The sequence below is a fragment of the Oncorhynchus gorbuscha genome, linkage group LG25 (genome assembly GCF_021184085.1).
Source record: "Oncorhynchus gorbuscha isolate QuinsamMale2020 ecotype Even-year linkage group LG25, OgorEven_v1.0, whole genome shotgun sequence".
Taxonomy (NCBI): domain Eukaryota; kingdom Metazoa; phylum Chordata; class Actinopteri; order Salmoniformes; family Salmonidae; genus Oncorhynchus; species Oncorhynchus gorbuscha.
In genome coordinates, this window is record NC_060197.1 from 31,011,785 (window position 1) to 31,028,082 (window position 16,298).

A 16,298-nucleotide genomic window follows, 5' to 3' on the forward strand; every position below is an offset into this window, starting at 1 on the left:
GCTTTCTGGACCGTTTTCGAAATTCTTTCAAATTTTGTGTCAATTACACACGTATAAGAACTGTATCAACATACTTTAGTTGTATTTTATTATCATAATTTTTTTTAAAACTTGTGCATAAGGAATATGATTTTTCCATTTCCAATATGATTTCATAGGAAGTCAAAAGTCAAAGTCAAAAGTAACTTTTTTTGGGGCCAAATGCCATAAGAAATTTGACATGCTCAAAAATCCTGCAGAAATGCAAAATTGACTGGCCTGATGAACTCTGGATGGCCGGGCAGTGATAGTTGTTCCTTTCCATCACTCGTTGTGTTGATTTCATCATGTCCATTTGGTGATGTTTTTTTTCACTATAGAATCACATTGCAAATGCACGTGCATTTGCAATATATTTCAATGGGCATTTACCATATGAAATTTGACATGCTCAAAAATGCTAAATTGACTGGCCTGATGAATATTGCAAATGCACGTACATTGTTGTGCAACTGGTAACCCAAAAATAAAAAATATGGTTGTAAATGCATTTACCGGGACTCCTATTGTTCATGCCCGGTATGGGAGTACCCTACTACGGCCCTCTATCTATGGGGGCTTTCCTGAGTGCTTTATGGACTGTTTAAAATATTCTGATGGAGACGCATTGTTGTGCAACTGGTGATTGAAAATAGGCACCTGGTAACCCAAAAATAAAAATATGGTTGTAAATGCATTTACCGGTCATTCTGATATTAATGCCCGCTATGGGAACACAGAATGGCCGGGCAGTGATAGTTGTTCCTTTCCATCACTCGTTGTGTTGATTTCATCATGTCCATTTGGTGATGTTTTTTTTCACTATAGAATCATATTGCAAATGCACGTGCATTTGCAATATGGTTCAATGGGCATTTACCATATGAAATTTGACATGCTCAAAAATGCAAAATTGACTGGCCTGATGAACACAGGATGGCCGAGCAGTGATAGTTGTACATTTCCATCACTCGTTGTGTTGATTTCATCATGTCCATTTGTTTATGTTTTCTCACTTTTGCAAAGTCACTGTGCATTTGCAATATGGTTCAATGGGCATGTACCATCACGAATTTGTCATGCTATAAAAATCCTGCAGGAATGCAAAATTGACTGGCCTGATGAACACAGGATGGCCTGGCATTGATAGTTGTTCCTTTCCATCACTCGTTGTGTTGATTTCATCATGTCCATTTGTTTATGTTTTCTCACTTTTGCAAAGTCACTGTGCATTTGCAATATGGTTCAATGGGCAGGTACCATCACGAATTTGTCATGCTATAAAAATCCTGCAGGAATGTGAAATTGACTGGCCCGATGAACTCGGGATGGCTGGGCAGTGATTCTGGTTCATCTCAATGGCTCGTTAGGGTTGATTTCAGAATGTCACTTTTGGTGATGGTACCTCACTGTTTAAACATATTGCAAATGGACAAGAGTCACCAGCAAGTCACCGTCCATCAGTCAATTAGATATCATTCTGACACCAAACTGATACAAACTGACACTAAACCCACTTTTTCCAACTCGTTTAGTAGCCAACTATGACATACTTCAGAGCTGGCCCAAAATTCACAAAGCCTTTGGTTCAAAGCATAAAAAAAACATAAAACACGTAGTTACGTTCTAGCTGCGGGTCCATTTCTTATGGTATGTGTAGGCCTAGCTGAGGCGACCCCGAATCCCAAGTTTCGGCTCGATCGGTCATTTGGTGTCCAAGCAAAACCCTAATTGGTGCTGAAAATCCACTTTTTTTCCATGACTTGCTACGGGGTCCTTGAATGAGCTATTGGGCAGAAACGTTGGGGTCTGTCTATATGGGCCGAGACGGTCGCAATGCACCTACTCTTGCGACTCTGGGACATTTCTAAATTTCGTGATGCAAAAATGAATTGAAGTCATTGCAAATGTACGAAGCTGTTTCTCGGTCCGAGAACCGTCTAGAGCCACGTAACTCACCACGCACTATCGACCTGAGGTCTAGAACAGGATTCTAAAGTTTCAGAACTCTAGGTCTGACGGTTCTTTAAAAGTTCCAACAAGGTTAACTAATGCAGGCAGTGTATGTCTCTACGCACCCCAATGGGTCCCTACTTCCAAGCTGTGTGTGTGTGTGATTTAGTTTTCCTTTGAAATTTTATGGGAAAAATGACTGATTTACAGTTCATGGGGGTTGCCTAATCACATATATGAAGTTTTGGAAAGATCTGACTTTTTTAACCCCTCGAAACAGCCCAAGAGACACCAGTTATGGCACTTCCGGTTGGCACAGGAAGCTATAAGTCAACACATATCATGATTGGGGTAGTTTTAAGTCCTTGCGTTAAGAATTGACTGATTTACACAGGGTTGAATGCACTATGTCTATCAAACTGCAGGCCGGGTATGGATAAACACTTTTAGGGTGATTTTAACCACTTCCGGTTGGTCCAGGAAGCTTAGAATCAACACAGGTAGACCTCGTAGTGGCCTGATGGACTGTCATCGAAGACAGGTTCATACGACATTCAGAACCCACATAGGCTTCAGGTTGAATTTAGGGTTGCAGGCAATGTATTCCTATGGGGAGAGAAGTCAATGCAAACTGTTTGATGTAAACACCTTCTTTTAACTGTTAAGGGTTAATGCCACACGGGCAAGGTTAGGCTTGCGCGGATCGGGAGGACCTTAGGAATGTACCTGAGGTCAAATTGTGCTTCTCACCCTAACGGTTCTCTCTCTGTCACCCAAAAGCAAATGACGTTGTGGGGCAGGCTTCATTTTGGGCCTACTTTTCTAATGGTCGCGGCGCTTAGACCGAGCGAGCTACGGTCAAGCGGGATATCTTGTTGAACTCGGCACGGCCTAGAGATTATGTTTATGCCATTGCCTGCTCTCTGTGTCTTTGAGAACCACACTTTATCACTCCATCCTTGCTGTGTGAGAGCTTTTCTTTGACATCTGCTGGGAGAAATGACTGATTTACAGTTTAGGAGGGTTACCTAGTCACACATATTTAATTTACATTTTTTAAAATTTTACCTTTATTTATCCAGGCAAGTCAGTTAAGAACATGTTCTTATTTTCAATGACGGCCTGGAAACAGTGGGTTAACTGCCTGTTTAGGGGCAGAACGACAGATTTGTACCTTGTCAGCTCGGGGGTTTGAACTCGCAACCTTCCGGTTACTAGTCCAACGCTCTAACCACTAGGCTACGCTGCCGCCCCAAGTTTTGGAGAGATGTGACTTTTCTAACCCTTCAAAACAGACAGTGTGACCCAATTAAAGGCACTTCCGGTTGGCACAGGAAGCTATAAGTAAACACATGTCTTGATTGACATAGAAACTTACAGAATCCTGAGTTTGAAGTCTTTAAGTTAAGAATTGACTGATCTACGATCTACACAGGGTTGAATGTAGTCATTTTCACCTTTGAAGGTTATGTACATCAAAACACCTTTTGGGTCAATTTAACCACTTCCGGTTGCTCCAGGAAGCTTAGACTCGACACAGGTAGACCTCATAGTGGTCTGATGGACTGTCATAGAAGACAGGTTCATTAGGCATTCATAACCCACATAGGCTTCAGGTTGAATTTAGAGGTGCAGGCAATGTATTCCTATGGGGAGAGAGGTCGATGCAAACTGTTTGATGTAAACACCTTCTTTTAACTGTTAAGGGTTAATGCCACATGGTCAAGGTTAGGCTTGCACGGATCGGGAGGACCTTAGGAACGTACCTGAGGTCGAATTGTGCTTCTCACTCTAACAGTTCTCTCACTGCCACCCAAAAGCAAATAACATTGAGGGCCAGCCTTCATTTTGGGCCTACGTTTCTAATGGTCGCTGTGCTTAGACCGAGCGAGCTACGGTCAAGCGGGGCATCTCGTTGAACTTGGCATGGCCTAGGGAATATGGAAATGCCATTGTAGGCTTTGTGTGTCTTTAAGCACCGCACTTTGTCACTCCATCCTTGCTGTGTGTGTGTTTCTTTGTGTGTGTGTGTGTGAGAGAGAGCTTTTCTTTGACATCTGTTGGGAGAAATGACTCACTTACAGTTTATGGGGGTTGCCTAATCACACATATGAAGTTTTGAAAAGATCTGACCTTTTTAACCCTTGGAAACTGCCACTGTGACACCATTTAAGGCACTTCCGGTTGGCACAGGAAGCTATAAATAAACTCATATCATGATTGGGGTATGCCTTTACAGAATCCTGAGTTTTCAGTCTTTACGTTAGTGAGTGTGTGTTATTTCAGAAAATCATAGAAAATCACAGAAATCTCGCAGAGCTCCGCAGCACACTTTAAAAAGATTCGTAAGAACACCCCGCAACTGGATCTGTAACCGTTGAAAAAAAACACCTATCCGTGAACATTACCAATCTGTCATCATACGATTTCTCTTAAATGACGATAGATAAATGGCTGGTTCTTTTTTTATTGACACCGGAGGCTCCTTGACTTTGACGTGAAGTGGAAAAATAATTTCTCTATTTTCATTTTGGACCTTTAATCCCAGATAAATGGCCATAACTCAAAAACTGTTGAGGCCTAGACGCCATCTTGTTCGGGGCCAACTGCCCATTATGCCAAACCTTCGCTCACCGAGATTCGGCTTCTAAATATTTTCCGTTTTCGAGATAAGGCCCCGTCGTGAATCGTGATGTTTTGTCCAATAGCAATATGATTGCTTATGCCCTCTTGTGGGATATTCCGGGACAGTGGAAAAATGTCCAAAATCTTATTATTTTTGTAAAACGGAAACCGAATGTCCGACAAAGTTAATTTGATGACTTCCTGGTAGGTCCGGCCCTGCCGCTCGGTCCGACGCCGTCCGCGAATTTTACAAACGATTTTGGACGTCTAGTAAGGGACCGTACATTTGCAATATGGACTTTCTCACTAACCATACAGCAACTGCAGAAATCTTCCCTTAAGGTATGGAAGGAGAGCCTGGGAGCAGTTGTAGCCAATTAAGAGACAGACATCACAGCTCTGTTGAGGAGCAATCTCCTCTGCAATGTGTTCTAGATGAGACCATGCTCTTGCAGTCTCTGGAGTAGGAATATGATCTCTGTTTGCAGGAATAAACTCTCTCGAGTAGGTTGTTGGCAGAGGGATTTTCTTCTCCAAGTAAAACCCTCTAACCTGCAAACCAGACAGCTTCTGGCAGGGCACAATGGTATTGATTGAAGCCATTGTAGAGAGTTTCAGATGGACTGGGTCCTTCCTTGTATTGAGAGCCTTTGTTGTCTCTTCAAGGATAAAAGTGGTGTCGCTCTGGGTGTCAAGAAGTGCATACACAAGAACTTCACGATCTTGCTCACTTGTGGTTGACACCCATACTGAAATGATTGTGGAGGTGTGAGTGTTGTTAATGTCCCTTACAACTCTGTTAGATATGGCCTCAATCGACGCTCTTGTCCCCTTATCTTGTGGGGGCTCTGTCTTCCTATCCCTTAACCTTTCTTTAATACGATCTTCATGCAGGCAGAATGGATGCCTCCTCTGACACGTGTCGCAGGTTTTCCTGTTTTCACAATCTTTTGAGTGATGCCCAGGCCTTAAAACAGCCAAAGCACAATTTATTCTCTTGAACAAACTTATGTCGCTCTGCGGTGGGCTTATCCGTGAACTTTTGTGGAGCCTGTGGCCTCACTTCTCACAGAAGACACAACTAGTAACAGTAACTTTCTCATCAGAGTTAATTGCTTATACCCTTGCTCTGGGGCTTTGAATCCTTGGCGTCTTAGGTTTTCCATCTTCGCTTGGTTTCAAAGCATGAAGGGATGTCACAGGATTGCAAGCGATCTTTGCTTCTCTCGTGAGAAACTTCACAAACTGACTGAAGCTTGGAAAGGTCTCAGTTTCTTATAAGATGTCTATGACCTTTCCATTCCATCTTGAAGTTAGCGAGGATCTTTTGGTTTTCATTACAGTCATTAAGCACCTCCAGGCCCTTATTCTGAGACGTAGCAGCCTCACAGCTGCGACGAAAGTCTACAAGGTCTCTAAGTTCAAAACTTTCCTTGGATCCAATCTTAGGCCATGCATTGAGCTTATCTCTGAAGGACTTGGCGATGAGGAATTTGTTTCCGTACCTTTCTTCAAGAATGGTTCACGCAGCATGGTAGGCTGACTCAGTTCCTAACATAAAGTAACTTTCGATGACTTTCTTGGCAGGCCCACTGATATATTTTCTTAAGTAATATATTTTCTCATTTGCTGGTATGTTCTTCCTGTCTATCAGTCTGAAAAGAGACCTTCCATTCAGTGAACGAGAGTGGTTCTCCATTGAATGTTACTGGTTCTGGTATGGGGAGGCGGCTTTCCCTGATTGATTCCGCTAGCAACCTGAACATGGTCTTGGTGCCGTCTTCTTGTTGTGTGCTTTTCACAACATGTTGTGGTGAAAGACTGTGAAATGAGCCACTTCTGTGCATGACTTCTTTCACAGATTTGCAGTTAGAGAGTAATTCTCTCTTCTCGTCCTCTGAGTTTTCATCTTGCTCATACACTTGCATCCGCGCCTTGGCAGCATTTCGTTTCTTGAGCACTTCTAGGTGTTCTAACTCTCTACGCTTGTCTTCTAGCGTCCTTCATCTGGCAGTATTTTCTACCTCTAACTTGACTCGCAGCCCAACTTCTTCTAAGCTGCTTTTCACAGCCTCAGCTTCTTGCTCCGCTGTCCTCTTCTTATCTTCATCTTCGAGTCTCTGAAGCTCTTCCAGTTGGCGTTGTTGCTTAACCATTACTTCTAAAGCTGCTTGGTTAGTAGAAACTTCCGCTGCAGCCTCTTGTCTCTTGACAGATGACACGCTTGAACGTCTGGAGTTGACCTTTGAGTTGCTTAGAGACTTGGAGGAAGCACTTGAGGGCTGATAGTTGAGACTTGACTTATGTGAGAGTTCGGACATGCACAAGGAATTGCTGTCCTTCCAGTGCAGCTCTACCTGGTTACTTTGACCTTCTTCCCTGCCTTTTAAATGACACCTTACAGTCTTGATAATAGACATTGTAACTGCTTCACAAGTATCAACTCTACGTCGTATATCGTTGTCGGGAATGTCAATTTGAAGCAAATTTACGTAGACAAGGTTTAGCTCTGTAGAGGTATGGCAAATCAAATCGAATTTATTTATATAGCCCTTCGTACATCAGCTGATATCTCAAAGTGCTGTACAGAAACCCAGCCTAAAACCCCAAACAGCAAGCAATGCAGGTGTAGAAGCACGGTGGCTAGGAAAAACTCCCAAGAAAGGCCAAAACCTAATCTTGTTTAAGAGGTCTTCTAGTAGGTCTTCAGAGCAACAGCCTGTCAGTGACAGTTTTGCTTCCTTTACCAGAGCCTTCCACTTCTCATAGCTGACCTTGAAACGATGTTCGAGCTGTCTCCATCTTTTGTCGCGCAGTTCTCTGCCCTTTTCAGTTACCCTGCGGACCCTCTCACCTTTTCGTGGCTCTTGTTGTGATATCTCATCAGCAGCCTCTGTATCACCATTCGCTGGCAGAAGTGACTCCACACCAGTCTGGGCCTCTTCCTGCTGCTCTGTTTGTTCTGATGAAGGCTTGAAGTTTGCGAGGTGTTGCTGCAGATGCTCAACTTGACCCACCCCATCTCTATCACCTATAGTGAAACTACCTCTTTCTGACATTCTAAATCAAATCAATTCTAGGTAAGTTTTGGATAAGTGAGTAGGTAATTTATTCTCTAATTCACTGTAATTTAAACCTTAGTACTGTAACGTCAGGATAGTGATGGGTGTGGAGTCAGACGCAGAGAGCAGAAGGTAGACGGGAAAAAACGCTTTAATGTCCTCAAGCACAGTAACAGGGACAAACATGAGTGAAGCCCAAAACACAGGCGCAACAAAACCCCAAAACACTGTTACCAAAATAACAGACAGCGAAAACCCAAAAGAACACAAACACCACTAACGTAGAATAACCACAAGCCCGGGCTAAACTAACTTAAATAACACCCATCCCAAAACCCCAACAAGGAACAGGTGAAAACAATTAGACAAAAACAAACGAAAAGGAAAAAGGGATCGGTGGCAGCTAGTAGACCGGCGACGACCACCGCCGAGTGCCACCCGAACAGGAAGGGGAGCCACCTTCGGTGGTATTCGTGACAAGTACGTGGTATAAACATGTATAATGCTTGTAACAAAGGCTTGAACAAACACCTCATTGGTTGCTTATTACAAAAGGGAGGAAATCAAACTTCACATTTATTATTCCTGGCATGAATTCACACTTCATCCTTAATTATTATAACGTTACCATCCTAACATACACGCTTCAACCTTTATGAACTACACCCGATGACATGAAAATTTAGCTAACACAGCGCGGGATTACCTTCCCTCAAAAAGTGTGTTGCTACAATAAGGATCCCCGCTACAACAGAATTAGCTACTTAGTTCCGCTTGTCTTATCATTTCCCCCACACAGCGGACACGTAAACAATTCAAACAAAGGACAACGGCATAGACTTATAGGATAACTGTCAGTTACAAGTAGTGCACAGCGCCGCACCAGATCTTCAGTTTCTTGGCAATTTCTCACATGGAATAGCCTTCATTTCTCAGAACAAGAATAGACTGATGAGTTTCAGAAGAAAGTTCAGCAAACCGCTCACCCACAAGATGTCTACCATCTGCCCGGTTCATTTGAAACCTGGATTAATCCTTGTAAAGCACACATCTCCAGCATGCCAGTGCCATTGAAGGTGAGCATTTGCCCACTGAAGTTGGTTACAATGCCAAACTGCAGCCAGGTCAAGACCCTGGTGAGGACTACAAGCATACAGATGATCTTCCCTGAGATTTCTGCACAAACTGTCAGATACATCAATTGCCTAAACCCACAGTTTCATCAGCTGTCCGGGTAGCATGTCTCAGATGATCCCGCAGATGAAGAAGCCGGAGGTCATGGGCTGGCGTGGTTACACGTGGTCTGCGGTTGTGAAGCCGGTTGAACAAACTGCCAAATTCTGTAATGGTAGAGAAATTAAAATGTAATCGTCTGGCAACAGCTCTGGTGGACGTTCCTGCAACCATGCAAATTGCACACTCCCTCATAACTTGAGACATCTGTGGCATTGTGTTGTGACAAAACATCACCATTTAGAGTGGCCTTTTATCCCCAGTGGTTTAATCAGCTTCTTGACATGCCACACCTGTCAGGTGGATGGACTATCTCAGCAAAGTTGAAATGCTCACTAACAGGTATGTAAATAATTTGTGCACATAACATGAAATAAGATTTGTGTGGAACATTTCAGGGATCTTCTATTTCAGCTCATCAAACATGGAACCAACACTTAACGTTATCTATACTTTTGTTCATTTTCAGTCCCTATACCCATAATGTATTTGTCTGATAAAGTGGCCTCTCAGAGGCAATTTTACACAAACACATGCAAAACAGGTAGCCGACATTAAATATACGAGTTCAAACGTCGACACCCTAGTTCATGAGCTGTCCATTAGTTATGAGTTGAATGTGTGGCGTTTTCACCGATCATGCGACAAAACACCTTTCATTACGTTGTTTTGTAATTAAGTATTTGAAAATATCTTCCGATTCCTGGATCTCTGAAAATGCATACAGTCACATTTGTCTCACTGTGAGAATAGTTGTGTACACAAATCCAAAAATATAGGCCTATGCCATTGCATAATCAAATGCTTCCAACCAAAAGTAAACTATAGGCCTACAATTATTGGATGAGCATTGGTATCTAGCTGAAGGCTAGTTGTCTGGAGCAATTTGACCAGTCAAATGTGATCCCTGATTATCAAATCAACTAAGCCGACACTGAAATAGCCTGTTAATGACACAGCCATCAATGAACAAGCTGGACCGCCGCCAACTTTAAAGATTAATTGGCTGAATCACTTCTACCAGGATATGACTTGTGCCAACTGTCGTAGTGCAATCTAGACCTGTCACGTTCTGATGGGACTAATTACAATTTAGCATTTCAGTCACACAACTTGACACTGGCTGATGCAGTGTGTTGTGTACGGTCAGAATTGGGGTACATGTTAACAGCCTTAAAAGCATCCAGGTAAAATGTATATAACTCTACTGTATGAGCCTTAAATTCTAGGCATAACCAAGTGGTCAGACACTCATTCTAACACCCTTTGAAGTCACAGACATTCAAACAGCATGGTAAAAAAAGCAGCAATAGCCTTATATTGTTCTGTCTACAGAGGCTTTAAGTTCTAGGATGAGTAGGAGTCATCTGTAGTTACCCATTGATTTGGACTAATATAGCTTAATACCACGAGCTTGCTCTACTCCATTTCTAGTAAAACTAGCCTCAACATGGTCACACCTTGCTGCCAAAATGCAGTTTATGGATCCGTGTGCTTAGATTCAGGCCCCATCCTGCAGCAGTTGACCAAAAGTGGCAGGGTGGCCACAGTTAGAATTGCTGATCACCTCTTAAAGGCCAACATGTGTCGTAAGTGACTGAGATGAAAGATTCAAATGTGTCGCACACAAAGACTTTATCTAGCCAACTTAGTTACCAAACAAAGTCCTCACTTGTGATATAATCCCCAAACTGGATGCAGCCACATCCCATAACAATCAGGACAAGGTACAGCTTGTAAGAAATTTGTTTATTAAGAACCAGACTTATTTATATTAAAAAACACCGCAAACACTCCTGATTCAGTCAGTGGTTTCATTTGTTCCTGTGGAGAGAATAAAATGAAGCTAGATCTCATCTAGGAATATGACATGTAGAACAGATCTCTCCATCTCATACCATTGTATGGAGAGTGACTGGGGTCTGGGCCTAAGTGGTTCCTTTAGGTTGGTTCATTTGCCAGCTGAAGACTTTGACGTATTTAGCCCTAGGGTTGATGCCAGGCATTTCCCTCCCAGGACTAAGGCCCGTGTTGGAAGTAGTTGTGGAGGTCAACAGTCTTCTGGTGGTGGGTGGAAAGGTGGGCTGAAATGCTATGATTGGACAGAGAGTCAGGTTTAAAAAGCTGTAGCAGTTTTACCACCCTCTTTAGCTGCACAACTACCGAACACTTACTTTTTACAGCTTCTCTAGTCAAGATGGTGCCAACTCCTGGAGAGTCTGCCTCAAACCGCCAATATGCAAACAGCTTGTATAGGTCACTCAGTGGATAGACACACCGAACTGTCACCCTAAAAAGAGAACTGAACATTAAAGCCACAAGTGCCTGTAGTGGGAGTTAATGGCTGACGTAAATATTTTTAATTCAACCAATGAGGTAGTAGATCATCAGTGAAGTCACGTACACAGAGGCAGTATCCCTGGTTTTGACTGGTGCGTTCACAGATTGGCTCTTGTGCTCAACGTTGATATCATTTTCGTAGGCAACATGCTGATGGTCAACCTAGATGACGTCACAAACCTGAACATGATTCATTGAATATCAAACTGTTGCAAGCCAAAAAAAACGAAATGGTTGTTCCCTTGTCAGGCCTCATGAGAACTACAGACACTTGTCAGTCAAAGTCTAAATATTAATTTAAATATTCAGCCTGTATGCTGACGGTTTGAGATGGAGGCTTGCTGATCTCGTGGACCGATTCTGCGCCAGAACCAATGACGCGATGCATATATAACAGCAGTAGTTCCAGCGTTTATTTTGCAGATTATTTGGACGCATCAGGATTGGGCAAATTCTAAGACATATGTAACCAGAACTAAGTCATGCAGCTGAACAAATTAAGCAAGATGAGTTCTGGGTTACCAGATTAGATGCTGACGAACTTATTTGAAGTAGTCACTGGTAGGGCCAGTCACTTGATCATTTGAATGATTCAAATAGTATGGGTTGGACAGTTATACCTGGACCCTGGTACCACAGGTGTGGAGTCCAAAGCTAAAGAGAACCCTGGTGTCATCCGTCTCTTGAGGCCTGCATGTGGAGTCCAGGAGAAAGGTTCCGTTGGGTTCAGCGCCAGGGGTGGTCAGAGTCACATCAGTAACCACTGTCACCACCCCTTCAGTGGAAAAAACTAGAGAAAGTTGTTAGAGCTGGGCTAGAACAAAGTGAATGATCAACACTAAACAGTCAGGCAATAAATTAAGTTGCAGGCAAAGATGAGGCACTAGTAGCTACCTATGACCTCAGTAGTCTGGAAGAGACAAGCTTTGGCCAAGGAACTCTTGACCTCCAAGGTCTTAGGAAGTCGTGAGTGAATTTCAAATGAGCCGTAGAACTGCTTCAAATTGATGTCCTGGGAAAAAAAGAGCAGGTACATTATAACTCCTACTTGAGGCAACGACAAGCAAATTTAAGCACTTGACCAATGAGCATCTCACCTTATAAGTGTAGCCAACAGAGAAGAGGGGCACTTCCAGGGTCAGACTCTTGCTGTCATTCTGCATGATGTAGCCCCGCTTGGCTGCCAGATTTAGTTCAGAATGTAAGGGCCAACACCCACCTCCCACAGGTAGTCAAATGGCTTATGGGCCATCTGGAAACTGATGCTTTCCTCATTGCAGACGCCTTTGAAGACCGGAGGAACTGACAAAGAGAAGATCGGCCCAATAGTTTAGTCAATAGTGCCAAGATGACATCAGGGGTAAACAGTGGTAGATCGCTGGGCTGCGTCCACGTTAGGCAGTGATCAGAACCAGAAGGCTCGGAAGCCCACCTTGAGAATTATCACTTCCAGCCCAGGTCTCTTAATAAAGTTCAAGTCAACTTACAGACATTGAACTGAGCCACAACTGAGACCAGGTAGTAGAAGGGCTCCTTGTGAGGCATGATGACCAACGTGTAGTTGATGTCCATCGAGAACTGAAGAAGCCCCTCTGGAGAGTACTATGGATATGAACTCATTTAGAGGGGGGGGGGACTTTCTCCCGTCCTTGGTCTCACAGTACTAACACATGTGTTGTCAGTTCCTCTTTATCACACAATGTTCCCACTGTCTCACAATATTCTAGTATTGTGTCTAAACACATTGTCTAAGCTTCTGTAGCTATCAGGGTGAAATACTTCAGTCATAACTCTTAATGTCATTCAGATTACCTTATTACTTTAAACATAAATTACCTTATCAAGAAGCCATGAGGAAATACTGAGAAAAACCACAGTAGTTCATTAGAGTAAAAATAAGTATTTCTCTTTACCAGCTTGTGAACAACGGCATCCTCAAATGGCACCCTGAGAATGTAGGCATGTAGGGTACTATTGGGCTGGGAGACCATGGTTATGACGAGGCCACTTTAAGTCGCCTCTAGTATGGTGAAGTTGTGACCATTGAGCGTCACAGCCACCAGGTCAACATCGTAGGAGAGGTTCCCCAGGTAAACAGTAAACACACGATCCTCAAGGACTGTTTCTGTGGTGGGAGAAGGACAACAGGCTCATTAGCAATCATGACCATGGAGCTGAAGAGCCACTTCGGATAGGCTAGTAGAACTTACGGTTAATGATGGAGAGGTGCTGGATCAGAAGGGGTGTGTTCATGGGCCTGTGGAGGCGGAGTCTGGTCTCCACACCACAGTCATCAAGAAAGATTTGTTCATAGTAGAGATGGACCACATAGAATTCATGGTACATGTTGCCCATCACAAAGCTCTGGAAGAGTTGAAACCGTTATGAAGCATCTGCCATTAGGTTATATGGTACAAAGTAGAATATTCAAGGTGTACAGAGGACATGAGTGACTGAAGCCATTTGCAGCTGCTCTACATCAGAATAAAAGGTAAGCATCTGCATGTAAAAGGTCAGATGCCGGCCTAGTATGCTACTGACTTTTCTGTATCCTCCGGCAGCATTGAAGGGGATGCTGATCTGGACAGTGGTGTCACTTATATCCAGGCTGTAGCCTCGCTCTGCTGTGATGGGCTCATCCAGGAGCTGACCATCCACCCCCATTGAGATATTGATGCTCTCCAACCCAGAGAGGCCAGAGACCAGCGGGGACAGCAGAGTGGGGGTCTGCCAGACCAGCCCCATCATACATCCCTTCATCTGGAAAGAGATTACAAGTGTTAAGACCCTGTGAGCAATTCTTCCTCTGCAACCGAGTGATCAAAACATGTCACAGATCTGAAATAACTTCATAGGTGAAAGTATTATTTGCTTAACTGAGCCATCACTATTGCACTGGAACTTACTAGTGCTGCACGCAACAATCCAGTCCACCATCATAACCACCCATCTCTGCCTGGAGAACAGTATGGGATGGACCACCTCCACCACTGAACCATTGATCTGGAATTGAATAAAGGATGAAGTGTACTTGCCAACAGTACAAAAGGGGCATTTCAGTAGTCTAAATAAGTGGCTTCCTTCCCATCCTGCATAACCCTGGTTTTAAACATTACGCAATGTAAGACCCTCTTGGAATACAGCCACCAGTGTAGGTCGTTAATGTCGAATTAAGCAAGCCTGAAGACAACCAAGATAAAGGAAGCCATTGAACAGGACATTTAAATCCTCACCATGGAGACAGACCCCATGACAGACCGTGGTGTGTAGGGTGAGCGGAACACCAGTCTCCCCTGGGTGAGGTGGAACACGTAGCCCAGCTCCCGAGCCTCTGAGAATGACATGGGAATCGGCTGCTGCCCCTCCTGCTGGAACATCACCTGACAGGTAGACGTGGCAGAGCTGTGGGCATGATGGGGAACAAGAGACACGGCATGCTTGGTGGTATTGGGGACAAACTGGTGGAGCTCATCTAATTGACAATTTGCCAAATAGCCTTTAGCTTACTTTAGCAAGGGCAGCAGTCCAGGCATCCGTTGTACCAGACAGACAGGAAACGTCACTCCTCATTGACACCTACAGGGTAACATAACACTCTCCTATAAAAAAATACAAAAGCCCACCTCCACGAGCCCTGGATACAGTCTAGATCCATGCATCAGTACCTCCATATAGTTCTCCTCACAGCTGACTTCTCTGCGGGACCAGGGTAGAGGGAGGGAGCAGGTTGCATTCACAGAGTAGGTGGCTTCCACTCCATTCGCATCAATTGTGATCAAGTTAAAGCTAAAAGTGAACACCTCATCGTCCTAAGATACAAAAACAAGACCTTCAACTGAGATACCTGGGAGTAATTTAACTAGAAAATATAGCTTAAAAGCCCTTCCCATGGGCACAGATATAAACTCAATGGCTAATTCACATATGTTCAATTAATTTAAATGTTGATTTAACCAGTGTGCCCATGGGTTGTGGCTTTTAAAAGACCACAATGCACTGAAAATATATGAACCTGGTTGTCAGTGTGGCAGGAGAAGTAGGAGGCTCTGAGTTCAGCATGGCCAGGCAGAGGGAGATACTGAACATGTAGCCACACTCTGACCCATACTGCTTAGTGATGGGGTGAACGCCATCAGCATCTAGATAGGGGTAAAGAACTGGGTCATATCAAATGATTTGATTATGCTGAAGTCCAATACTAAATAAAAATCAGTTTATTCTTAAGTGGTCCAACAGGCACAGTGAGACTGAAATATACTGCAGGGAGAGACTTCCTGTCAGCACCAGCTACCAAACCCTGGCCAAGACATGTTAAGATGCCAGGTTCATAAGCTGACCAAACCTGGTTTCAGGCCCATTTTGCATCAGAATTAAGGTTAAAAGCCTGCTCACCAACCGCTTCAAAGCGAGGTTCTGTTAGAGGAATTCTAAATTCCTATATGTTTTGTAGCCAAAATCAAATTCGCACTCTCTCTATTTCATTAATGAGATAAAGAGATAAAATGGAAATGCCTGGTCATAACTTGGGGCGGTTTCCACTGGCACTTAAAGGGTCAAATAGCTGGCTCCAAAAAAATGCTCAACTTCACGCTGGGTCAAGGGGCGGTAGGGTAGCCTTATGGTTAGTGTTGGACTAGTAACGAAAGGTTGCAAGTTCAAATTACCCGAGCTGACAAGGTACAAATCTGCCGTTCATTGAAAATAATGTTCTTAACTGACTTGCCTAGGTGTTGGAGGAAATTATAGTTGAAATGATTAATAATGTATACATTTAAATTAGAACCAATTATTCTAATACTATTATGTTATGGGATGAAATATATGGGTTCTTGGTTAAGCTGTTACTGAAAATGTAAGGAAAACGAATTAATTGTCTTTACCTTGTAGGTTTAAGGGAGCAGGATGATGTATCTTTTAGACAGTACATCTTTTAGACAGTTTGGAATGTAGTTTTATGAGGGGAGTAGAAGTAGGTCTCCAGACCTAAAGACACTGCGCTATTGTGGGGATCAGAGAGAGTGTGTGAAACTGATGACGTCATTTTATGTTCTCTCTTTAAAATGTAAT

General features: G+C 43.4%; 1 protein-coding gene and 1 long non-coding RNA gene across 2 annotated transcripts; both read right to left on the minus strand.

Moving 5' to 3' along the window:
• Positions 1-13,216: 13,216 nt before the first annotated feature.
• On the minus strand, positions 13,217-14,608 carry LOC124013856. The gene is made up of 4 exons (XM_046328411.1): positions 14,465-14,608; positions 13,773-13,991; positions 13,442-13,595; positions 13,217-13,356 (listed from the first exon to the last, which is right to left on the minus strand). Exons 1-4 carry the CDS (start codon positions 14,606-14,608, stop codon positions 13,241-13,243), a joined length of 633 nt encoding a protein of 210 aa, XP_046184367.1. The 3' UTR covers positions 13,217-13,240.
• A 141-nt stretch (positions 14,609-14,749) lies between these two features.
• Positions 14,750-15,306, minus strand: LOC124013617. The gene is made up of 3 exons (XR_006834898.1): positions 15,244-15,306; positions 14,897-15,040; positions 14,750-14,807 (listed from the first exon to the last, which is right to left on the minus strand). It is a non-coding gene; the product is annotated as an uncharacterized LOC124013617 (long non-coding RNA).
• Positions 15,307-16,298: the final 992 nt, after the last annotated feature.

Bases quoted from the DNA above. Each gene is read 5' to 3' on its own strand.
- LOC124013856 (XM_046328411.1), bottom strand. From the start codon at position 14,608: ATGTTCCAGCAGGAGGGGCAGCAGCCGATTCCCATGTCATTCTCAGAG. The intron at 13,992-14,464 runs GTGAGGATTTAA...ATCTCTTTCCAG, and splicing joins TCATGGGGTCTGTCTCCATG to ATGAAGGGATGTATGATGGG. The intron at 13,357-13,441 runs GTAAGTTCTACT...CTCCCACCACAG, and splicing joins GCACCTCTCCATCATTAACC to AAACAGTCCTTGAGGATCGT.